This window comes from Propithecus coquereli, unplaced genomic scaffold (assembly GCF_000956105.1).
Source record: "Propithecus coquereli isolate 6110/MARCELLA unplaced genomic scaffold, Pcoq_1.0 Scaffold606, whole genome shotgun sequence".
NCBI classification, from domain to species: domain Eukaryota; kingdom Metazoa; phylum Chordata; class Mammalia; order Primates; family Indriidae; genus Propithecus; species Propithecus coquereli.
In genome coordinates, this window is record NW_012152019.1 from 428,766 (window position 1) to 446,847 (window position 18,082).

General features: G+C 60.7%; 1 protein-coding gene across 3 annotated transcripts in view; it reads right to left on the reverse strand.

The window, feature by feature from the left end:
* Window positions 1–1,646: 1,646 nt before the first annotated feature.
* Window positions 1,647–18,082, reverse strand: part of LOC105822383 (apoptosis-inducing factor 3) — a 29,004-nt gene continuing 12,568 nt past the window's right edge. The window contains exons 18-39 of one of the 3 annotated variants that reach the window (XM_012659365.1): window positions 17,906–17,981; window positions 17,560–17,664; window positions 14,602–14,664; window positions 13,434–13,490; window positions 11,892–11,971; window positions 11,378–11,486; window positions 10,803–10,886; window positions 9,959–10,016; window positions 9,027–9,166; window positions 7,769–7,970; window positions 7,162–7,317; window positions 6,679–6,789; window positions 5,972–6,064; window positions 5,730–5,825; window positions 5,478–5,643; window positions 5,039–5,208; window positions 4,714–4,870; window positions 3,936–4,062; window positions 3,698–3,847; window positions 3,011–3,116; window positions 2,852–2,932; window positions 1,647–2,570 (exon numbers count right to left, since the gene is read on the reverse strand). In XM_012659365.1, coding sequence (XP_012514819.1) covers window positions 2,454–2,570; window positions 2,852–2,932; window positions 3,011–3,116; window positions 3,698–3,847; window positions 3,936–4,062; window positions 4,714–4,870; window positions 5,039–5,208; window positions 5,478–5,643; window positions 5,730–5,825; window positions 5,972–6,064; window positions 6,679–6,789; window positions 7,162–7,317; window positions 7,769–7,970; window positions 9,027–9,166; window positions 9,959–10,016; window positions 10,803–10,886; window positions 11,378–11,486; window positions 11,892–11,971; window positions 13,434–13,490; window positions 14,602–14,664; window positions 17,560–17,664; window positions 17,906–17,981 — 2,504 coding nt within the window. In that variant the 3' untranslated portion in view covers window positions 1,647–2,453. Of the gene's footprint in view, window positions 2,571–2,851; window positions 2,933–3,010; window positions 3,117–3,697; window positions 3,848–3,935; window positions 4,063–4,713; window positions 4,871–5,038; window positions 5,209–5,477; window positions 5,644–5,729; window positions 5,826–5,971; window positions 6,065–6,678; window positions 6,790–7,161; window positions 7,318–7,768; window positions 7,971–9,026; window positions 9,167–9,958; window positions 10,017–10,802; window positions 10,887–11,377; window positions 11,487–11,891; window positions 11,972–13,433; window positions 13,491–14,601; window positions 14,665–15,114; window positions 15,411–16,322; window positions 16,693–17,559; window positions 17,665–17,905; window positions 17,982–18,082 lie in introns of those variants that run through there. The other 2 variants (XM_012659364.1, XM_012659363.1) reach the window with 2 other exon arrangements.

An 18,082-nucleotide genomic window follows, 5' to 3' on the forward strand; every position in this document is an offset into this window, starting at 1 on the left:
AAGGAGGCCCTGCTGTCTGGCTCAGCTAGGGACAGAAGCCTCTCTGGGTACTAGGCTTGTTGCCCCAGTGGCTGCAGCCCCCAGAGCGCCCAGACCCTGGGGTCCAGCCACCCCTGCCCATGTAGCTCCGTGCCACACAGGTTCTCTGAAGGGGCAGGATGGTGTGAGTAGCGGCTGATGCCAGGAACTCTTTCCTTGGGATCTGAAACAGCCTTGGATTTAAGCCAGCCAGTCTGGACTCAGTTCTTAGGCAGGGCCACAGCAGGCCTCTGCTCACAGGCCTCCACTCCACCAGGGCCGTCTCCATCTGAAAAATGGAAACAATGGTGATGGTCATCAACCTCCTAGGGTGGCTATGCACAGCAGAGGTAGCGAGGCCCCAAGAGGCAACCATTCTAGAATAGTCCCTGCAAGTGTGGGAAGAGGTGAGTAGAGCTCAGCAGGCATGTGGGTCTTGGCCTTGGTGTCCTTATTTTCCTTCCACTCAGGAACCTAGAAGGCCTCACTGCTGCTGTGACTGGGAGGCAGCTTGGAGTGCGGGGTGACTCTTACTGCAGGCATGACCTCCCTGCTGTGCCCAGGGAGCATGGCAGAATTGCTTCTAGCCCCAGCGACTGCCACACAATGTTCTAAGTTTGGTTTTTAGTGGGCTTTGTTGTGTAACTTTATCATGTCTCTCAGACAGTTGGGGGCCAGTTACAAGAGTCGGTGTAGAGCAGGATTTGCAGGTGGCAGTTCATGGAGGCCTCAAGGCCACCCTATGGGTGTGGCAAGAGCCATATCTCCTGGACACTCTGGGTGGGTGGCTCCATGGTCCCACCATGAGTGACTCTCACCCAGCCTGCCTGGCTGCCCACCCAGTCTGGCAGTTTTCCGGGCGTTGGCACACAGTCCCCACTCACATCACCCTCAGAGGGATGCCTCCAGCTCAGCCTTCTGCCTCAGCTCCTGCTGCTTCCTCGTTTCCCAGCTCATCTTGCACAGGCCACTTGCTAGCCTGCTGCCTGGCTTTACAGTTCTGCTACCGTTGGCTACGAGTGCCCATCATACCATGCAGGGCCCCCCATCCACCTGCATGCAGCCGGCCGGGGCGGTGGCTGTGGCAATGCAGCGTTCGGGTGGAGCACAGCCGGGGAAAGAAGATGAGCTCTAAGGCCAGCAGAGAGTAGCTCATTTTCCCCAGGCGAGCTCTGGCTCTGTGGCAGCCAGGGGAAAAGGGGTCTGGGAATCTTCTTCCCAGAAAGGCAGGACAAGGCCTCTGGCCTCAGGGTAGACTCACACAGGACCTTCTCTAGGGCAACAGGAGAATGCATGAGCCTGTCTTTGGCTCCCAGCCCAGGTGGGAGATCAGCCCCCCTTTCCCAGGAGCCAACAGGAAGGCACAGGAGCGAGGCAGAGCACTGGGGCAGGGGCAGCCTGGATGCCTCCCACTGTCCCTTCTCCCTCATGTGACTGGGTGGCCCAGGTGGGGGCAGGGAGCTGTTGACCACATGGACAGAGAAACAGGCAAGACTGGCTGAATCCATGTCTAGAAGGCTGCCAAGCCATCAGGCCACAGAGCCAGTTGGCTGCAGGATGGCGAGGAGCTGAGGGCCAGAGGCCGGGGGCGGAGACTGTGCTAGCGAGGCGCGTGTGGTGAGTAGCACTGCTGTGGCTTTAATGGAGGCATGTCTATGACAGAATAAATACTTAGTGAGGGACACAGGGACCTGGGCGGCACCTCTGCTGACTTCTCCCTTGCCCCAGCCCTGAGCCCCGATGTGCACATGGGTGGGCTGGGATCCTGCAGCCCCTCTGGAAGCCAGGGCCAGCCCAGCACGGCTGACCTGTTGGCTGGGAGCTGACTGCAGGGCTCTTCATACCAAAGTGCATCTCAAGTCAGACCAAACCTGCCCACCAAGGGTCCCCAGTTACAAGCTGAGGGCAGGAGGAGGGGCCCCTTACACGACCTCAGTGAGGGTGAGGTGGGGGCGGGTGCAGCCCAGGTGAACTCCCTGGTAGGGCAGTGATTCTGCCAAGCCCCCTCCCCTACACTGGAAGGGCCTTGGCAACAGGACTCTGGATCTACAACATGCCCAGGCCAGGGGGCCATGCCAAACCCCCCAAAATACATGCCCAGACCCTGCTGCGTGGAAGGCCCAAGGCCATGGCTCCCTAGTCTCTCCCCGCTTCTGGGTGCTGTCCCCATCACTGAGCTGTGGCCTCCCACCTGCACCTCCAGTCCAGGAGAGGGGGCCAGCTGGGGAGGGGGTCTGCTTCACCATCTGCTCCCCGTGGGACCTCCTCAGCGAAATGAAGCATTTGTGGCCCCTCTGGGCACCCCCGCCCAGGGCCCGGCAGGTGCACCCCCTCTGCTGCAGGCACGAGTGTGGCCGCCGCATTCCTCAAGGCGGGCAGAGTGGGCAGGCAGGTATGGCTGCTCTCCTCGCTGGGTGGGCACCAGGGGAGGGGCCTCAGATGTCGGCGCCCAGCTCCGCACACTGCTTGTCGGAGATGTGGGAGGCCAGGGAGTCTATGATGTCAAGCAGCAGCTGCTGGCTCAGCAACCGCAGTGTGGGCAGCTTGGAGACCTGCCAAGGCAACCAGAAGGCCGGAACCAGATGGGACTGGATCCACACGAGGGCCAGGTGGGCAGCAGAGACCTCTGGGGCTGGACTTCCTCAGGGCTCAGGCTGGCTCCGAGGACGAAGATGAGCAGTGGCCAGTGGCAGGCTGCTCTGCTCAGCTCATCCCCTGCCCCCCACCCCGCAGCCCACGACTGCAGAGGACAGGGAGCGCCAGGGATCCCCTCCACCTCCCCCTCCCCCTGCCAAGGGGGAATAGGTCCTGAAGGGGAGGCCTCAGCCCTGACCTTGGTGAACTGGTGCACGATGATGTGCAGGCAGTGCCGCTTCATGTCCAGCGCCTGCGTCTTGTCGGCTGCCTCCAGGATCTGCAACGGCAGGACCTTGAGGCGCTGCCCCATTTGTCCCCCCCTCCCCTCCCCTCCCAACAGGTGCCGCGGAGCCACCTGCAGCACGTTCTGCACTGTCACGTTCATCTCCAGGTTCTGCTTGCAGTACGCCTGCAGCCGGTTGTTGTAGAAGCCATAGTAGTAGGGGGCCGAGAACAGGTAGCTGGGGGCCGGTTAAGGAGCTGACGGCCACACAAAGCTGGTCCTCACGCCCAGCTGCCCTCCTCCCTGCCCTCCCCTGGGAGGATGCGGTGGAGCCCCTCGCCCACCGGGGCTGAGGCTCCGATCCAGCCCAGACACTGGCTCCCTCTCTAAATGGGCTCTGAACCACTCATCGAGTCCAAGGACACATTCAAGATCCAAGGAAAACCATAAATCGTGTCCCCAGAACCGCTCCAGGGCCCCACAGAACCCTGAAGGGCTTCCTCGCACCCTACTGAAGTGATGTACGAGGAGTCGCCCCACGTGCGCACTCGCCTGTTGCAGAGCAATGACGACCACATGCTCCAGGCAATCGTGAGGGTCAAGAACCCACCCATCCCTCTTGGCTGCGAACCCCTCCCAGCCAGCCTGCGTGCTCCAGAGACACCAGCCCAGCACGGGCGCCAGCAAACCCTCCAGAGTGAGGCGCTGGGCCCAGGCCACCTGGCCAAGACAGGGCAACCGGGCCTCAAAGCTGCCCGAGGTGGGCGCCGGGACCCCTCAACAGTGACCAGGAGGCGTGCCCTCGGGGCACAAGGATGCAGTGAGTCCTCGGGGGGCATGTTGACCTCGCCGTAGTAGATGTAGCGCAGCATGGACTCGAAGGCCTGCCTGCTGGGCACCATCTCCCCGATGGAGATGTTCACCTGCCCGTCCTCGGGCATGAAGGACCGGAACATGGCCTCAAAGTAGCTGCACGCAGAGGGCCGCAGACCCGGCTCTCAGAGGAATGCAGCCGGCACCAGGCCTGCCCTACCCTGCCCTCCCCTCTGGCACCCACCTGGAGCGGGCAGCCAGGATGGCCTTGTGGGCTGGCCTCGGGTGCCCATCCAGCAGCAGCGTGATGTCACAGAACTCCGCGCCCGCCCCCTCAAGGTACGCCTTCATGTCCTGGATCAGAGATGTGCCTGGGGGTGTGGAGGGACCTGAGCAGACGCCCCCCACACTCGCAGCACACTCTGAGCTGGGGGAAGCTTCGGATTCTGGTCTAGGGACCTCACGGGCACCGCCTCCCACACGTCTGCCCACGTTGCTACCCTGAGCAAAGATTCCCTCAGGCCACGGGCCTCACTCCAGCACTGAAGCGCCACCAGCTCTGTCCTCTTCTCCCTCAGTCCCCCAAGCTGACTCGAGCATTGCACCCCAAACACAGCTGTCAAGCCTGCTTGGCCCCCAACGTCTGAACTTCCAAGACAGTCCACTGTCCCCCCCATGCTGGTTCTCCCCCAGGCCTCTGGGGTATCCAGGTGCCAGCAGTCCCCAGGGAGGGCTGGGGGAGTAAAGGACTGTAATACTCATTCCTACGCTAGGTGGGGCCGAGGAGGCAGCAGGCGAATGAGGTCTGTGGCTGTTCTGACCCTCACTGTGCCTAGTGGAGGTGCAGGGACCAATCACTGTGACCCTGGGCTGTTGGGCCCAGCATCCCAGCCAGAAGGAGGGCCCTGTGTCCACCCCGGGACTCGAGAGCCTGGCAGGTGCTCTCCACGGCTCCCAGGTCTCCTGCCAAAGATGAACACCATCCCTCCCACCCCCAGGGAAGGGCAACGGAGGCTCCCTACCGATGTCCATGGGCTGGTCCGAGGGGGCTCGAGGGAGCGGCTGCTGCTTCCGCCGCACAATCTCCACGATCAGCGGGGATGAGAGGCGCTCAAACTCCTTCATCATGATCACCTGGTTGAAGTGGGACTCCTTCACCACGAAGTTCAGGCAGTGCTCCTGGGACAGACAAGCATGGGCAGGCAGGCAGGGTCAAGCCGGGATCCCAGGCTGGGCAAAGAGCTCGCAAAGGTTGGCAGGGCAGGGCCTCGGCCTGGGCACGACCCACCCCACACAGCAGGGCCTGGCCGGCGGAGCTCTGGCTGCCACACGGACCCCCACCCGCACCTTGAGCTGGCCCAGCTGCAGCCGGGCGGCGCTCTCACACACGACCAGCACGTTCTGCAGGTCCACGGAGGCCTCGATGTACTGCCGGCACAGCTGCTCCAGGCGGCACAGCTGGAAGCTAAGCGCCAGCTTATACACGTCCATGATGAGCAACACGTCCTCCACGTGGCCTGCAGCCAAGAGTTCCTGAGTCTCGGCGACCCCGGGGAGGGCAGGACAGGGGCACAGGGGATGGGGCTCCCTCCGTGGATGAATGTGTTTCGGGGATACTAGGTGGGAAAATAGCCTTTGGGGGCCTCACATGGCAGCTCAGCCACATGCTGGCTGCTGAGGTCACAGGTGATCAAGAGTGACGGCAGCCTCTGAGCCTCAAGGGGCCCATCTGTAAGGCGAGGCTAGCAGCACCCCACCCTGTTCCCACTCCACCCCCCAGGCGGACCTTTCCTCGGGTATTTGATCTTGTCGGTGTAGAGGAACTGCATGAGCACCTCGAAGGGCCGGGCCTCGGCCTCCGGGATGGCCACGTGCAGCAGGGGCGGCCGGGCTCCCCCTACAGCCATGCCAGCGGCCTCCCTGGGAGCTGGGGCTGCCTCCTCCTCCAGCTTCTGTGGGAAGAAGAAGGGAGCTTGGGGGCACCCAGGGTACAATGGACCCAGCTGCTCAGTCAGGGTGGGCGGGGCGGGCGCCTCACCTGAGCCAGCCGCTCCCGGGCCTGCACGATCTTCCTGCGGAGCCAGCGGCTCCGCGCAGTGACGATGGCCACGTGGCCCTGCACACACTCCTCCTTCTGCACGATGAACAAGGCAGGGGTGCAGGGCATGGGACCCCAGCTGGCCAGGGCAGGCAGCACTGGGCAGGCAGCCGTGCCTCTGAGGGCGACACTCCCACTCCACGGGCACAGCAGAGGGGCCGCGCATGCAGGAGGGCACCCACCTCGCCCAGCACGAACTCCACATCACAGAACTGGCGGCTCTCCCACAGCCGCCCATAGTCCTCGTGCAGCGTGCACTTGGGGTAACAGGAGAACTGCAGGAGGTGACATCAGTGTTGCCAGACACCGAGGACAGCAGGGCGGGCCCACTGTGGCCATGCAGGCCAACCCTGAGGTTCCCACCGGCTCATGCTGACCCTCGGGGCCCCGGAGGCAGGTGGGCCTGGTGAGGAGGGGAAGCGGCTGCCTCCTCACCCTAGAGGTACTGCCCTGCTCACCCCGCGCCTAGGGGGCTCCTCTCCCGCTGGGCCATCCCACTCTATGCCTGGACTCATGTACTCATGCTGTCCCTGCCAACACACCCTGATCTCCCCCGGAAATTGTTCCTGCCCCACTATCCCCGCAGACCCCGCCCTGACTACCTGCTCCGCTGGGCCTGGGCAGGGGCTGCCTTCTTGTCAGCCCAGCTCTGCTTTCCTCTGAGCCCCAGTGGGAGCCCCCACGTCACCCACCTGCCCCCTCTGCATGAAGTTCCTCCACTCCTAGTGTCACCTTGGCCTGCCCTCAACCTAGAGTCTCCCTCCCCAGCTGCCAGGCTCAGCCCGGCAATGGGCGGCCTTAGACAAGCCCAGCCCCAACACGGGGCCTCAGTTCCCTGTCAGGGGGGCCCTGTCCACCCCAGCTGGCCCCGCAGGTTGACGAGCCCCACCTGGAACCTATACATCTCCCCGCTGCGGATGTTGTTGTCCACGGTGCCCCCAAAGATGTACATGGCATCCGAGATGACGGCGGCCGCGTGGAAGAGCCTCCCACTGGGCAGCTGGGGAGGGAACAAGGCAGGTGTGTGGCGTGGGGCCCAAGAGCACCGTCCCTCAGGGTGAGCGCCCCCGGGTGCAGTCACAGGCACAGGTGGGAGGCAGCGCTCCTGTGGGTGAGGGGCACGCCGGGCCGTGCAGCCCTGCAGAGTGGACGGTGTGCCGCACTGGCCCCGGAGGGCTACGCCTGCCGCAGGGCCCTGGGGCTGTAGCCCGGCAGCAGGGCGTGGGCTCCTGGCCCTGTGCCTCCTTTGCAGGGCCAGGAGTGACCCTGAGACAGTACTTTTCTGGGCCTCGGTGTGCCCATCTGCGAAAGAGGCTGCTCACAGGACCTGCTGCAGGGGGTGTAGGGCTGTCTGAGCCTCAACGGCTGGTACCTCTGAGGCTGGCTGGGCGGGCTGCTTGGCCGAGGTGGAGCCAAAGTCCAGGCCAAATACATCTCGGGACTTCTTGAAGCTGCCCCGCTCCTCGGAGGTCAGGGTGGGCGCCTCCTCAGAAGCAGACACTCGCTCGGGCACCTCCGCCCCACTGACCTGGTGGGCAGAGACATGCAGGTGTGAGACCAGTCGGCAAGGGCCAGGTAGGCACCCCGAGACCAGCCTACCATCCCCACCCAAGAGCACTGTGGCGGGGGGAAGAGCCACGTGAGCACGGTGTTCACTGCCTGGCTGAGGGGGGCCCAGCCTTCCCAGGAAGAGGCCAAGGCCGGCTTCCTGGGAAGGGTCTGCAGCTCAGCAGTGCGGTGCAGACACGGTGGGCCACGGAGTGTTAAGAGCTGCAGGCTGCAGGACAGATGGGGCTCGAGGGCCTGAGGAGCAGGTGCCACATGCTGGCCCTGCTCCTGGTGGCCGTCTGGACCCCTGGGAGGCCCCACAGCCGTGACAAGCTGGGGAGAAGGTGGGAGCAGGTGGGAGGCCCTGGCATCCAGCCAGCGGTCAGGACCCCCCAGGAACCCCCACCATGCTGAGGCCTGACAGCACTCACCTCGCTGTCAGAGCTGGGCTGCACGACCTCCCAAGTCTGGAAGTCCACATCGTAGCAATGCAGCTCATTGGGCAGTGTGTTGTCGGCCGCACCCCCAAACACATAGAGGTGGCGGTCAAAGGCCACCATGGTGTGCCCATAGCGCCGCTGTGGGGGTGGTGGAGAACCCCGTAGCAGGTGCTCCGTGGGGATGCGTGTCCACCTAGGGGCGCATGACAGTGAGCTGCTGGGGCGTGGGCCCCCGTTCCCCGAAGGCCTCCCACAGCAGGCCCCCACTGGGAAGTCCCTCTGAGGTCTCCATGGCGACCAGCCCAGTGTCCAGAGGGAAGGCCTGGACGTGTGTGCCCAGTCTCATGCCCTGTTCAGCTACAGCACCAGCCCTGCCTAGCTCCACATGGCCCACCATGGGGTCCTGCCAGAGTCCCCTCCACTCTCCGCCACAGAGCAGGCAGCAGTGACAGTGACCCTTCTGGGAGGGGTGGCAGCTGACCTGCCAGGCAATCCCACTCTCTGGGGAGTGGAGCTGTGCACAGACACGTGTGCAATCGCAGGTCACTGCACTCACACCGTCCAGCTGGAGGATGCCACAGCCTGGGGGCTGCCTGGACCCTGATGCTGCTCCTACAACACCCTCCACCCTCCAAGGGCTTCCCAGCACCTCTCAGCAAGTCCCCTCTTTTGCTGAGTTCACTGAGACTCAGGACAGATCCTGGGCCGACAGGGTGATGCCACCTGGCTGCATGCTGCCCCCTAGTCACTCAGGGATTCCTCTGCCTGGGGTGCCCTGCCCTTTCTCCTACCCACCCCTGGCCTCCAGGGCAGCTCCCAAGCCCCTCCCAAGCCCCCTTGACCTGCAGCTGACACTCTTGTTCCCTCTCCGCCACTTGCTCCCAGAACCAGAGGCCAGCCAGCAGCAAGGACAGCGTAAGCCAGAGCCTGCACACCCATGGGATCTTCCGCCATCACGTGAGATCTATGCTGGCCGCGTTTGTCATTAGCAGCAGTGACCAAGCCATTCACTGGGCAAGGGATGTCTTCCACGCTCAGAGGGAGGCCCAGCCAGGGGCCTCCCTGCCCAGGCCTATCTTGCTGAGCTGCAGCCATACCCCAGGGCCTGCTGGGGGCACCGTACTTCCCTGCTCCAGGCTGTATGCTCCTGCTGGATTCTGGAGCCAGTGGCAAGGATGGTTACCGTGGCTCCCAGCTGCAGGCAGGGGCGCTGACTGCCCTCCCCCGCCCCCTGCACCAGGGCACTCACGTCTTATCCTTGAATTCAAACTGGAAAAGGTTGTTGGTTATCTTGGCTCCACTCTGCCCCGAGAACACAAACATCTTGTCCCGGCACACAGCGACAGGGAAGTTGCAGCAAGATGGTGGGATTTCGCCACTCTGGGCCACCTGGGTTGGGAGAGCAGCTCAGCTGTGGCCTCACGGGACCTGGTTCACACTTCAACTTACTCAGACCACTGAGCTGGGACTATCTTTATTCTTTTTTTGGGGGGGAGGTGGGCAGAGTCTCACTCTGTCCCCCAGGCTGGAGTGCAGTGGCCTCCTCACAGCTCACTGTAGCCTCCAACTCCTAGGCTCAAGCGATCCTCCTGCCTCAGCCTCCCAAGTAGCTGAGACTACAGGTGTGTGCCACCACACCTGGCTAATTTTTCTATTTGTAGTGGAGACAGGGTCTCACTCTTGCTCAGGCTGCTCTCAAACTCCTGAGCTCAGGCGATCCTCCCGCCTCGGCCTCCCAGAGTGCTAGGGTTACAGGCATGAGCCACCGAGCCTGGCCTCACTTTTATTCTTGAAACTTCTGTGAATGAGGGTTCAGGATTCTTTTTTTACAAGAACACCTTATACCCCTATCTCACCCACTGAAAGGGGCCCAGTTTTGAACAGTTGGGGCTGAAATCATCAGGGGCTAAAATCAGACGTTTCTCCAGGGGCAAGAATGCCTGGGGACTCCAGTGAGCAGGGCGTAGTCAGCATGTTGCCCTCACTACGTTGAGATGAGGGTAGATTAGACCAAAACCACATGCCTCACACGTGGCACTCTGCCTGTCTAAGGAGAGGGGACTAGTCACTGTGCAGCCACTGCTGGAATCAGTCATGAGGGCTGGGCAGGAGGGCGGGGGGACAGTGAGGCTCGGGGGAGAAAGCAGCCTCTGCCCCCACCCGGCTCCCTGTGCCCCGCACCTCCTCCCAGCAGGTGAGCTCCCGGTCCTGGAGGCCAATTGTCCACATGTCGTTCAACCTGCATTAGGACGAGGGAACACCATACTTTCAGGAATCATTTCTATAGTTCATTACTAGAGGAGTTTCTCTGAACATGTAAAAAAAAAATTTTAAAAAAGGACAGAAGGGTTGAGGGGTCAGGATCCCTTGGGTCTGGCTGTCAGGATGGGCCTGGTCCTGGAGCCAGAAAGGATGGCTCCAAGGGAAGAACAACCTGCCATGTGGGTTAGGGGACATTGTGCAGTCATGAAGTGGGAGCTTCAGGGGGTTGAGGGACTGTGCCAGGCCCCCTGCCTAACCAGGCACATCTGGGCAGAGTGGCAGGGCCAGCCCCTCACTCGGGTCCCCCTGGGTGGGAAGAGGACCACAGATATCACAGACACCACTGCCACCACTGCCACTGTTGCACTGTTAGGGAGTTTCTGTGAGGCTAGTTTTAGGGAACTAGCATGTGCTACTTTTGAATTCAGAAAAACACAGCAAAGCCAATTTTCCGAATGAAGGCGGAACACGCCTATGACCTGGGCAAGAGCTGGGGGCGGGGCCCTGGGGCCGCCCACCCACTGCCCACCCAGCCCCTCGGCGTGACTCCTGCCTGCGGCCTCGGCAATTCAAGGGGCTGCAGGGTCAGGTAGATGCTCCACCCAGTGGCCCTCACCTGCCTCTGCCCCCTGCCCTCTTACCCCCACGCCCCTCCCCAGAAACCCTCAGACTGAGTGGCGCTCTGAGCCCTCAGTGCCAGGAAGGCCCACTCTGCTCCTTGATACCCTCGGAGGTGGGGCGCATGAGCCGGGCCACCACCTACCTGGCATTGCCATCATAGCCGGCAAAGATCCACAGCTTGTCACTGTACACGGTGGCCCCGTGGGCCGATCTAGCGACTGGTAGCCTGAAGCATGAAGGGGAAGTGAGGAGTGAGGCCACCAGCGCAGCCCTGAGCCTCCTAGGCCCACGCAGCCATTGCAGAGGCCACGGCCGGGCTGCCTGGCCATGTCTGCCTGACACCTCGGCTCGAGGGCTTCCACTGGGGAACTGGGAGAAAGCGACAGCACCAGAGGCGTAAGGCACGGGCAGCCGCTGGAAGAGGAGCTCAGACACCCACACGGGCACAGAGTCCTCTCCCAGTAACCACCAAAACATCAAAGGAGGTGCCAGCCAAGCCGGAGCCGAGATGCACCCGTGAACAGTACATCCGGGCTCTTCTGCATGGAGGGAGCCTGACAGCTGGGGGCAGTGCGTGGATGGCTGCAGATGGGAATTATCACCAGCCCCCGGAGCTGTGTGCCCTCAGGCTCCTCATCCGCAACGCGACAAGACGCAGGTCCTCGGCTGCCCCCAAGGACCCTGTCTGGTCCCCAGGGTTTCAGCAAAGTCTCTCACCGTCCTTCAATTTTCCACTCCGTCCACTGGCCAGTCGCAAACTTGTATTCAAACAGGTCATTTTTATTCTTCAAATTAGAATTGGAATAAATGTCCCCAGTGTAGCCCCCTGGGTAAAGAGAGTGAGAAACCGTTACACTCAAAGGCAGCATTTAAGTTTTCGAACTCCAGGAGGTGAGGCAGAATCTGGCCCCATCCAAAGTGCACGAGCCAGGGCTCCTTCACACCCCCCAGAAATGCTGCCACCCGCCTCTGTGCCAGCATCTGGAGACGCTGCTTCCTGCTCCAGCCCAGTCACAGAGGCAGATACCCGACCCCACGAGCTCACGACAGTCGGGGATAAGAGGACCCTGACCCAGCGCAGAATTCAGAGGACTGGCAGACAAAGCTGAGGGGTGGCAGAGAGGCCCTGCCAAGCACAGCACGAGCCCATGACCCCCGCGTGTGGCAGGAGGGCAGGGTATCCGCGGGCCCGGGAGAGGACGCAGTGCCTAGGGGGTGACAGGCTGCTCACCGAAGACAAACATGCTGCTCCCGTAGACAACAGCTGAGTGGTGGTAGCGGGGCGCTGGTGGGGTCCCGGTGGTGAAGGCCCTGGGGTGGGCACAGGGGTGGTGAGCGCCAGCGGGGTTGTGGCAGCCCTGCCACCCCACACTTCCTTTTGTCTTTGTATTTCAGAGCTGATACCTGTTTCATTATAGAAACTTAAAAAAAACTACCAATAAGGAAAAGACAAAACAACAGGGACTAAAACTCACACATAATCCCATTGCCAGAAAACCACTGTCCACACTATAGGTCTTCCCTGCACACCTCCCCTACGCATAATTTCTTCACACGGAACCAGTGGCAGATATTACGGAACTGGCTTTCGACTAAACAGTAGAATGTGACCAGGTGCGCACGCCACCCTAGGATCATGGACACACATTCTCAGTGGCTGCACAGTGTCCCGCGGCATGGAGTCCACAACTTTTATTCACTGAATTAAAAACCCATTTACACTGCTTACTTAAGCAATTTTGACAAAGAATTGTAGTCTTCAGAGTGATTTTTAAAATGAATCTGTAACTGTTAGCCACATTATAAAATCAAGTGTGATGGAAATGGCAGCAACTTCTGCAGCCACGCCAGTGCCAGAGGGTGGTGGTGCAGAGCAGAGCCATCCTGCGGGCCAGCCTCGGTGGCTGTGGGTGCTGGGCAGTCCCTTGAGCTCCTGAGCCTTTCTCTGGCAAAGAGGGACAATGAGACCCCACCCCAGAGGGCTGCTGAGGACTCTGAGGGGGCCACGCACAGAGCTTGCTGGGGACCCAGGGGACCCAGGGGACCATGCACAAGCAGAGTATGGCTCCATAAGCGGCTCAGGGGATCTGCACTCCTGCAAGAGCAGATGGCAGAGCTCAGGAGGAAGCCCATTGTCTCCTAAATCCAAGATCCACTTCTCCCCCTCAATTGTGAGCTGTTCTCTGGCAGGGGCTGCACTGCTACAGATGGCCACGAATATGCAGTGCTCAGAGAAGGCAGGTGTCTCGCCCAAGACCACGCAGCTGGGGAGGGCACCTGTGGGAGGGAGGCCAGGGCTTGCATGCTGCCCACTGCCTGTGCAAAAGATGGGCCTTGCGGGGCAGGGAGGGCCAGGAAGCACTGCTGCCAGCCCCTGGGCAGCACCCACACCAGCACAATCAATCCTGGAAGGACCCATCAGCCGATGGCCCCCCCAGGTCAGATCCGACAGCAGCCCCTGGCCTGGGAGATGGTCTGTGACTGAAGGGCTTTCCTGGGGCAGAATTAAGGGACCTGCAACTGCACCAACAGATCCCCTTAATTAACAGATTCAGAATAATCAACTGCAATCGTGAACTGAAAAAGGAACCCTGGAGATGGAGAAAAACAGAGTGGCTCTGGCCATGGCATCCCAGGAGCCATGGCTGTCTCCTCCTGGAAGCTTCTCTCTAGCTTTGCATGATGAGAGTGACTCTGCTAGCAACCGGGACCCAGCACAGCGCCACTGTGTTCCAGGAGAACGGGCAGGACCCTGGAGCACGGAGCCACCCACCTGCACCAGGAGCAGTCCTTCACGTCAAACCGCAGGAGGTCATTAAGCATTGTCTTCCTGAAAGGCAGCGAGAGAGGAGAGGTGGCCTTGGTCAGGTCTGCTGTATTGGACGTTGCTCCACCAGGACCCTGGGGATGGGCACTACATGCAGCTGGGGGGTGGGGTCACCGACAACCATCAGTTGGGCAACCAGTTGATGCCCAAGGGACAAGAATGGTGACCACGAAGGAGGCTTTCCAGCTGATGTGGGTACCAGCATTGCCACACAGGCAGCCCAGCCTGTCTGGGGTCAGGACTAAAACTTCATTCGGGGCCTTGCGATTGACGGGGCTATCGCAGGGACCCTTGAGTACCCCCGCTTTGTCTTTATCTTTATAAATCTATAAAATTATGCCTTCGTCTCTGTGTATTCTTTTATTTCTATTATTTTCCATTTTCTATTATTTTCTTATCCTTTGCGATGACCCCTACCTAAGGCACCTGATTTTTTGCTGGGAGCGTGGCTAACTCCCCACACTACAGGACCAAGGCTGCAGAGCCACCAGGAGGCCAACGCTTCCTGGGCTTCAGGCCAGGTTCTGGGTCGAAGAGGCAGGGCTAGGACCCTTGGGCACAACTGGTCATGTGCAACACTCTACCCTCAACACAGGGAAACCAGCCATGTGAACGGAGGTGTGTCCACTAACAGAACATTAGCCAGTTGTCAGGAAGGTTGTTTGCCGGGAGTTTATAGAAACAGGAGAAAACTCTCACAAAAAGTGAAAAACGCATGAAATAAAAACTGTGTCCTCCATACCTTTCAGCTGCAAAGTAAGCCTGTGGGTGAGGCCCGGGGAGAAGTGCAGGGAAAGAAGTGCAGGGCTGGCAGCAGGGCTGGATGTGTTTATTTCAAGGCTGTGTCTACTCACGCAGAACAAGAGGGACATTTCCACATACTGAGCATGTGCTACCCACTGGATGCTGTGCTGGGGACCTTTTGTGTAGGATCCCATTTAATCCTCACCACAACCAGGGAGATGAGTGCAGGGAAACTCAAAGACAGGGAAACTGAGGCTTAAAGAGATTTAGCTAATACCTAAAAGGACAATAATGGAGCTGCATGGGCCCAGCCCCTGACCACAATGCTTCTCCCTACCTCGTCCAAACTCCCTAATGCTCACTCACTCACCCATTGTCTCCACCAAAGACATAAATGGCATCTTTATAGGCCACCACTGTGTGCTTGCTGCGCCTGGAAAAAAAGAAGGGGTGGAGGGCAGTGAGGACAAGACCCTCCTGGGGGGCACACAAGGAATGGGACCAAGCACGAGAGCTGCCGCAGAATTAAAGTAACACCTCTCAACTGCTAGGATGTATGGAAACCTCTAAATTTCACCATCACCCCACAGGACCTTGTAAACGGTGATGCCTCACACTGCCCCAAGATTCTCTGGACTCCTCACCCAACCACAGAATACCTGGGCCCCCAGCCCAATACCCACAAACACAACTTAGCTCTAATACCCTACCCCAGGTCGTCCAGCTCTGGGACCTGCTCTGGACACCGTCCTGGACAGCATCACCGCCCCCCATTACCAGATTCCACACCAGGACACCGCGCCCCAGCCTCGCCCCTGGGCTCCGCCTAGGACACCTTCAGATCCCACCCCCTGCCCTTAGCCTCCCCTGAAGCCCACCGTACCGGGCACCCACGAACTCGTCGCAGGGCGGGAGGCGCCGCCAGCGATGCACTGTTTCGAAGGGCCCGAAGTTGAGCGTCAGGTACTCGACGCTGTCCGAGCAGCTGTGGTCAAAATCCACGCTGGGGGCTACCTTGGACCGCGCGCCACCTGCCAGGGCCCCGGCCCCGATCGGGCCCCCGGAGCCGCCTGGTCCAGCCATCCCGGGTCCACGCCGGATCGGCCGCTCAGGCCGCAGAATTTGCGGCCACCGCCCCGGGCCGCCCGCAGGGACTACATTTCCCGGCGAGCCCTGCGCCGACGGCGCAGCACTTCCGGCCAGCGCCGCATTTTTCGCCCGCCGGCACTTCCCGGTAAGCCTAGCGCTCGTCCTGATACTGCGGGCTACTGCCTGACTTGGCTGCGGAACTTGCAGCAAGCGTGTAGCCTTCTGGGAAGCATTTGGGGCGATGTACCGGCGCCTGGCTACCCATTCCAGTGAATGTGGTGTCCCATCGGGACGGCTCTTCCCTGGGGCCTGCCACGCCCACAGCACTCTAAGACCCTCTGCGACGGGCCCGGCATGCCCTGTGTCTGCGCGTGGCTCGGTCTTGGATCGTCCGCCGCTCCCCGGACCCCAGGTGGAGGGTTCCGGGCTCGCAGCGGCCCCTCTGCTGGCGGCTCAACTATCCCTTGCCTGCTTGCGCCCCGAAGCCTGGCCCCTGCGACTCCCCTCTTCTCTTGGCGTTCTTATTGGCCGGGAGGCAGCCTGGCGCGGAACCTCTGGATTCTCATTCCTAGTAATAGCAGAGCCTCAGCTGCTTCCCTGGCGAAATGGGGATTCAGAAAGCTCTGGCTGCTATGAGAAACATAGGGTCTGTCGAAGGACATCGCTCCTACAACCCTAAGGGGCAAATGCCCCCGAAGTGTCATGTATGAGCTGCCTCTTCCGTTGAAGACGCATTTCCTGTCTCAAGCCCTTTGCATGGGCTGTCCTTCTACCTGGAACACCCTTCCTTCAAAATTCAGATCCAAAGGCACTTGCTGGAAAAACTTTCCCTGATCCCGGGGAAATGGGAGGAGGAGGGCAGAATCAGTTGCTACCTCTTCTGGGCGCTCACAGGCCAAACTTCCTTGGTGTGGCATTTAGCACCCTGGGATTGTGCCTGTTTTCCCCATGGTCTGCTCCCTCCTTCATAAGTGTTGGCCCAATTACGCTGGGAGTCACACAGATCTGCAAATGTGTGCGTTTTAATTTTAAGATAATGTCTAACATGTTGCAAGGTCCTGCAGGGGACCAGTCCCAACAGGGAGAAGAGGCAGAGCCTATCCTGCCTCCGGTGCCAGCTATCAGTGGCAGCAGTGGCCTTGAGGGGTGAACGTCTTCTGGAGGCAGCAGAGGCCTCCCTGGAGGGGAGCCAGGCGGTGGAAGGCAAGCACTGCGAGGGCTCAGGTTCTGCCCTGGGGGATCCTGGGAAATTTGAGATTGGCACCTTCCCCCAGGCCTTGGCCTCTGTCCCTGGGACCCCACTGTGCCTGCCCAAATCCACTGCATTCGAGCTCAGGATCCTTTCCCTGTGAGCCAAGACATGTCGCCAGTCCTGCAGGAATGAGGAGAGGAATGGTCAGGGCAGAGGAAGAGAGCAGGTTCCCTACTCTGGGCACCATGAGCAGCTGGCCCTTGAGAACAGCAGGGGGCCTGCTCTATACCAGGCCCTGGTGCCCCGCAGGGATGTGTGCTTAGGCAGATGGAGGCAGACCATTGGGTGGAAGCTCTGGGCTGAGGTGGGAAAGGCTCAGAACAGTCAACAGGAAGGACGAAGGATACACGTACTTGCTGTGCAGCACAAACAGCCTTTGCGAAGGCAAGAGAAAGAAACAGAAGGCCAGGGAGAGAGCACGTCATTTATCATGTCCCCTCTTGGTCCTCCCTTGTTTCCAGCCTCAAGCCTACCGCTGTCTCATGGCCTCCAGTCCCCCAGTGGCCTCCCAGTCCCTGAGGGCTCTCTCCCACAGGTGGCTCTCATTGGCACCACGCCAGGATGAAGGTAATGGCTGGCATCCAGTGCCCCCAGAACCATCCCACATCTCTAGGGCATTCCCAGGGTCATCAAGAGCTGTGTTTCCCCACCTAGCTTCTGCCAGGCTCAACACAATCACATGCAGTTGAGTGTCCCAGGCCTGGTGATTGCCCACGCAGTGGACCTTGACCCCTCCCCACAGCACTGGTCCTGCACTGACACACACCCCTTCCCTTCTGTCCACGGTAAGCACACAGAGCCAGCCCGCTCCCAAACTGCAATCCTTGCCCCATGCTTCCCTGTAGCCTTGAGAGCCTCAGACTGATGGGTCCCAAGAGTAGGGGAAGGGCCCTGGAGGGCTGTGGGGGCAGTTTTCTGCCTGGGTGGCTTGAGCCAGTACTCCAAGGAATGTCCACCCACCCCCAGGCCTCCCATGCCCACACTCACTCCACCTCCCGCTTCCGGATGACACGGCCAGAGGCTAGCACCTCAGCCACCTTGGACACGATGGGATCGTAATTCATGCTGGCCACGGCGATCACCTCGTCGCCTCTGCAGGGATAGGGTGGTGAACATGAGGACTGCCTGGCAGAAGCCCTATACTTAAAGACCCTGACACACTCCTGTCCACCTGGGGCTGGGGGAGGGATCTTGCCCAGAGCAACAGGAATGCCCTGAGCACTAGATCCTCCCTGCTTCGGGGCTCAGGGCTGGGCTCCAGTCTGGAAGGAGTCCTCCTTTCCCACCGAACTGTCACCCCTTCCAAGCCCCCGCTGCACCCCATTGCTCTCACTTGGTGTAAAAAGCCACAAACTTCAGCTCCTCCAGATCCCCCTGGATGATGACGTCGTCGAAGCCTTCTCCGTAGCCTGTGGGCCGGGCAGGCGGGTGGCACCCAGGTGAGCCAGGGGAGGTCTGCGCCCTGTGTCCTCCTAACTCTACTCTGGACACCGCCCCCCCACCCCCACCC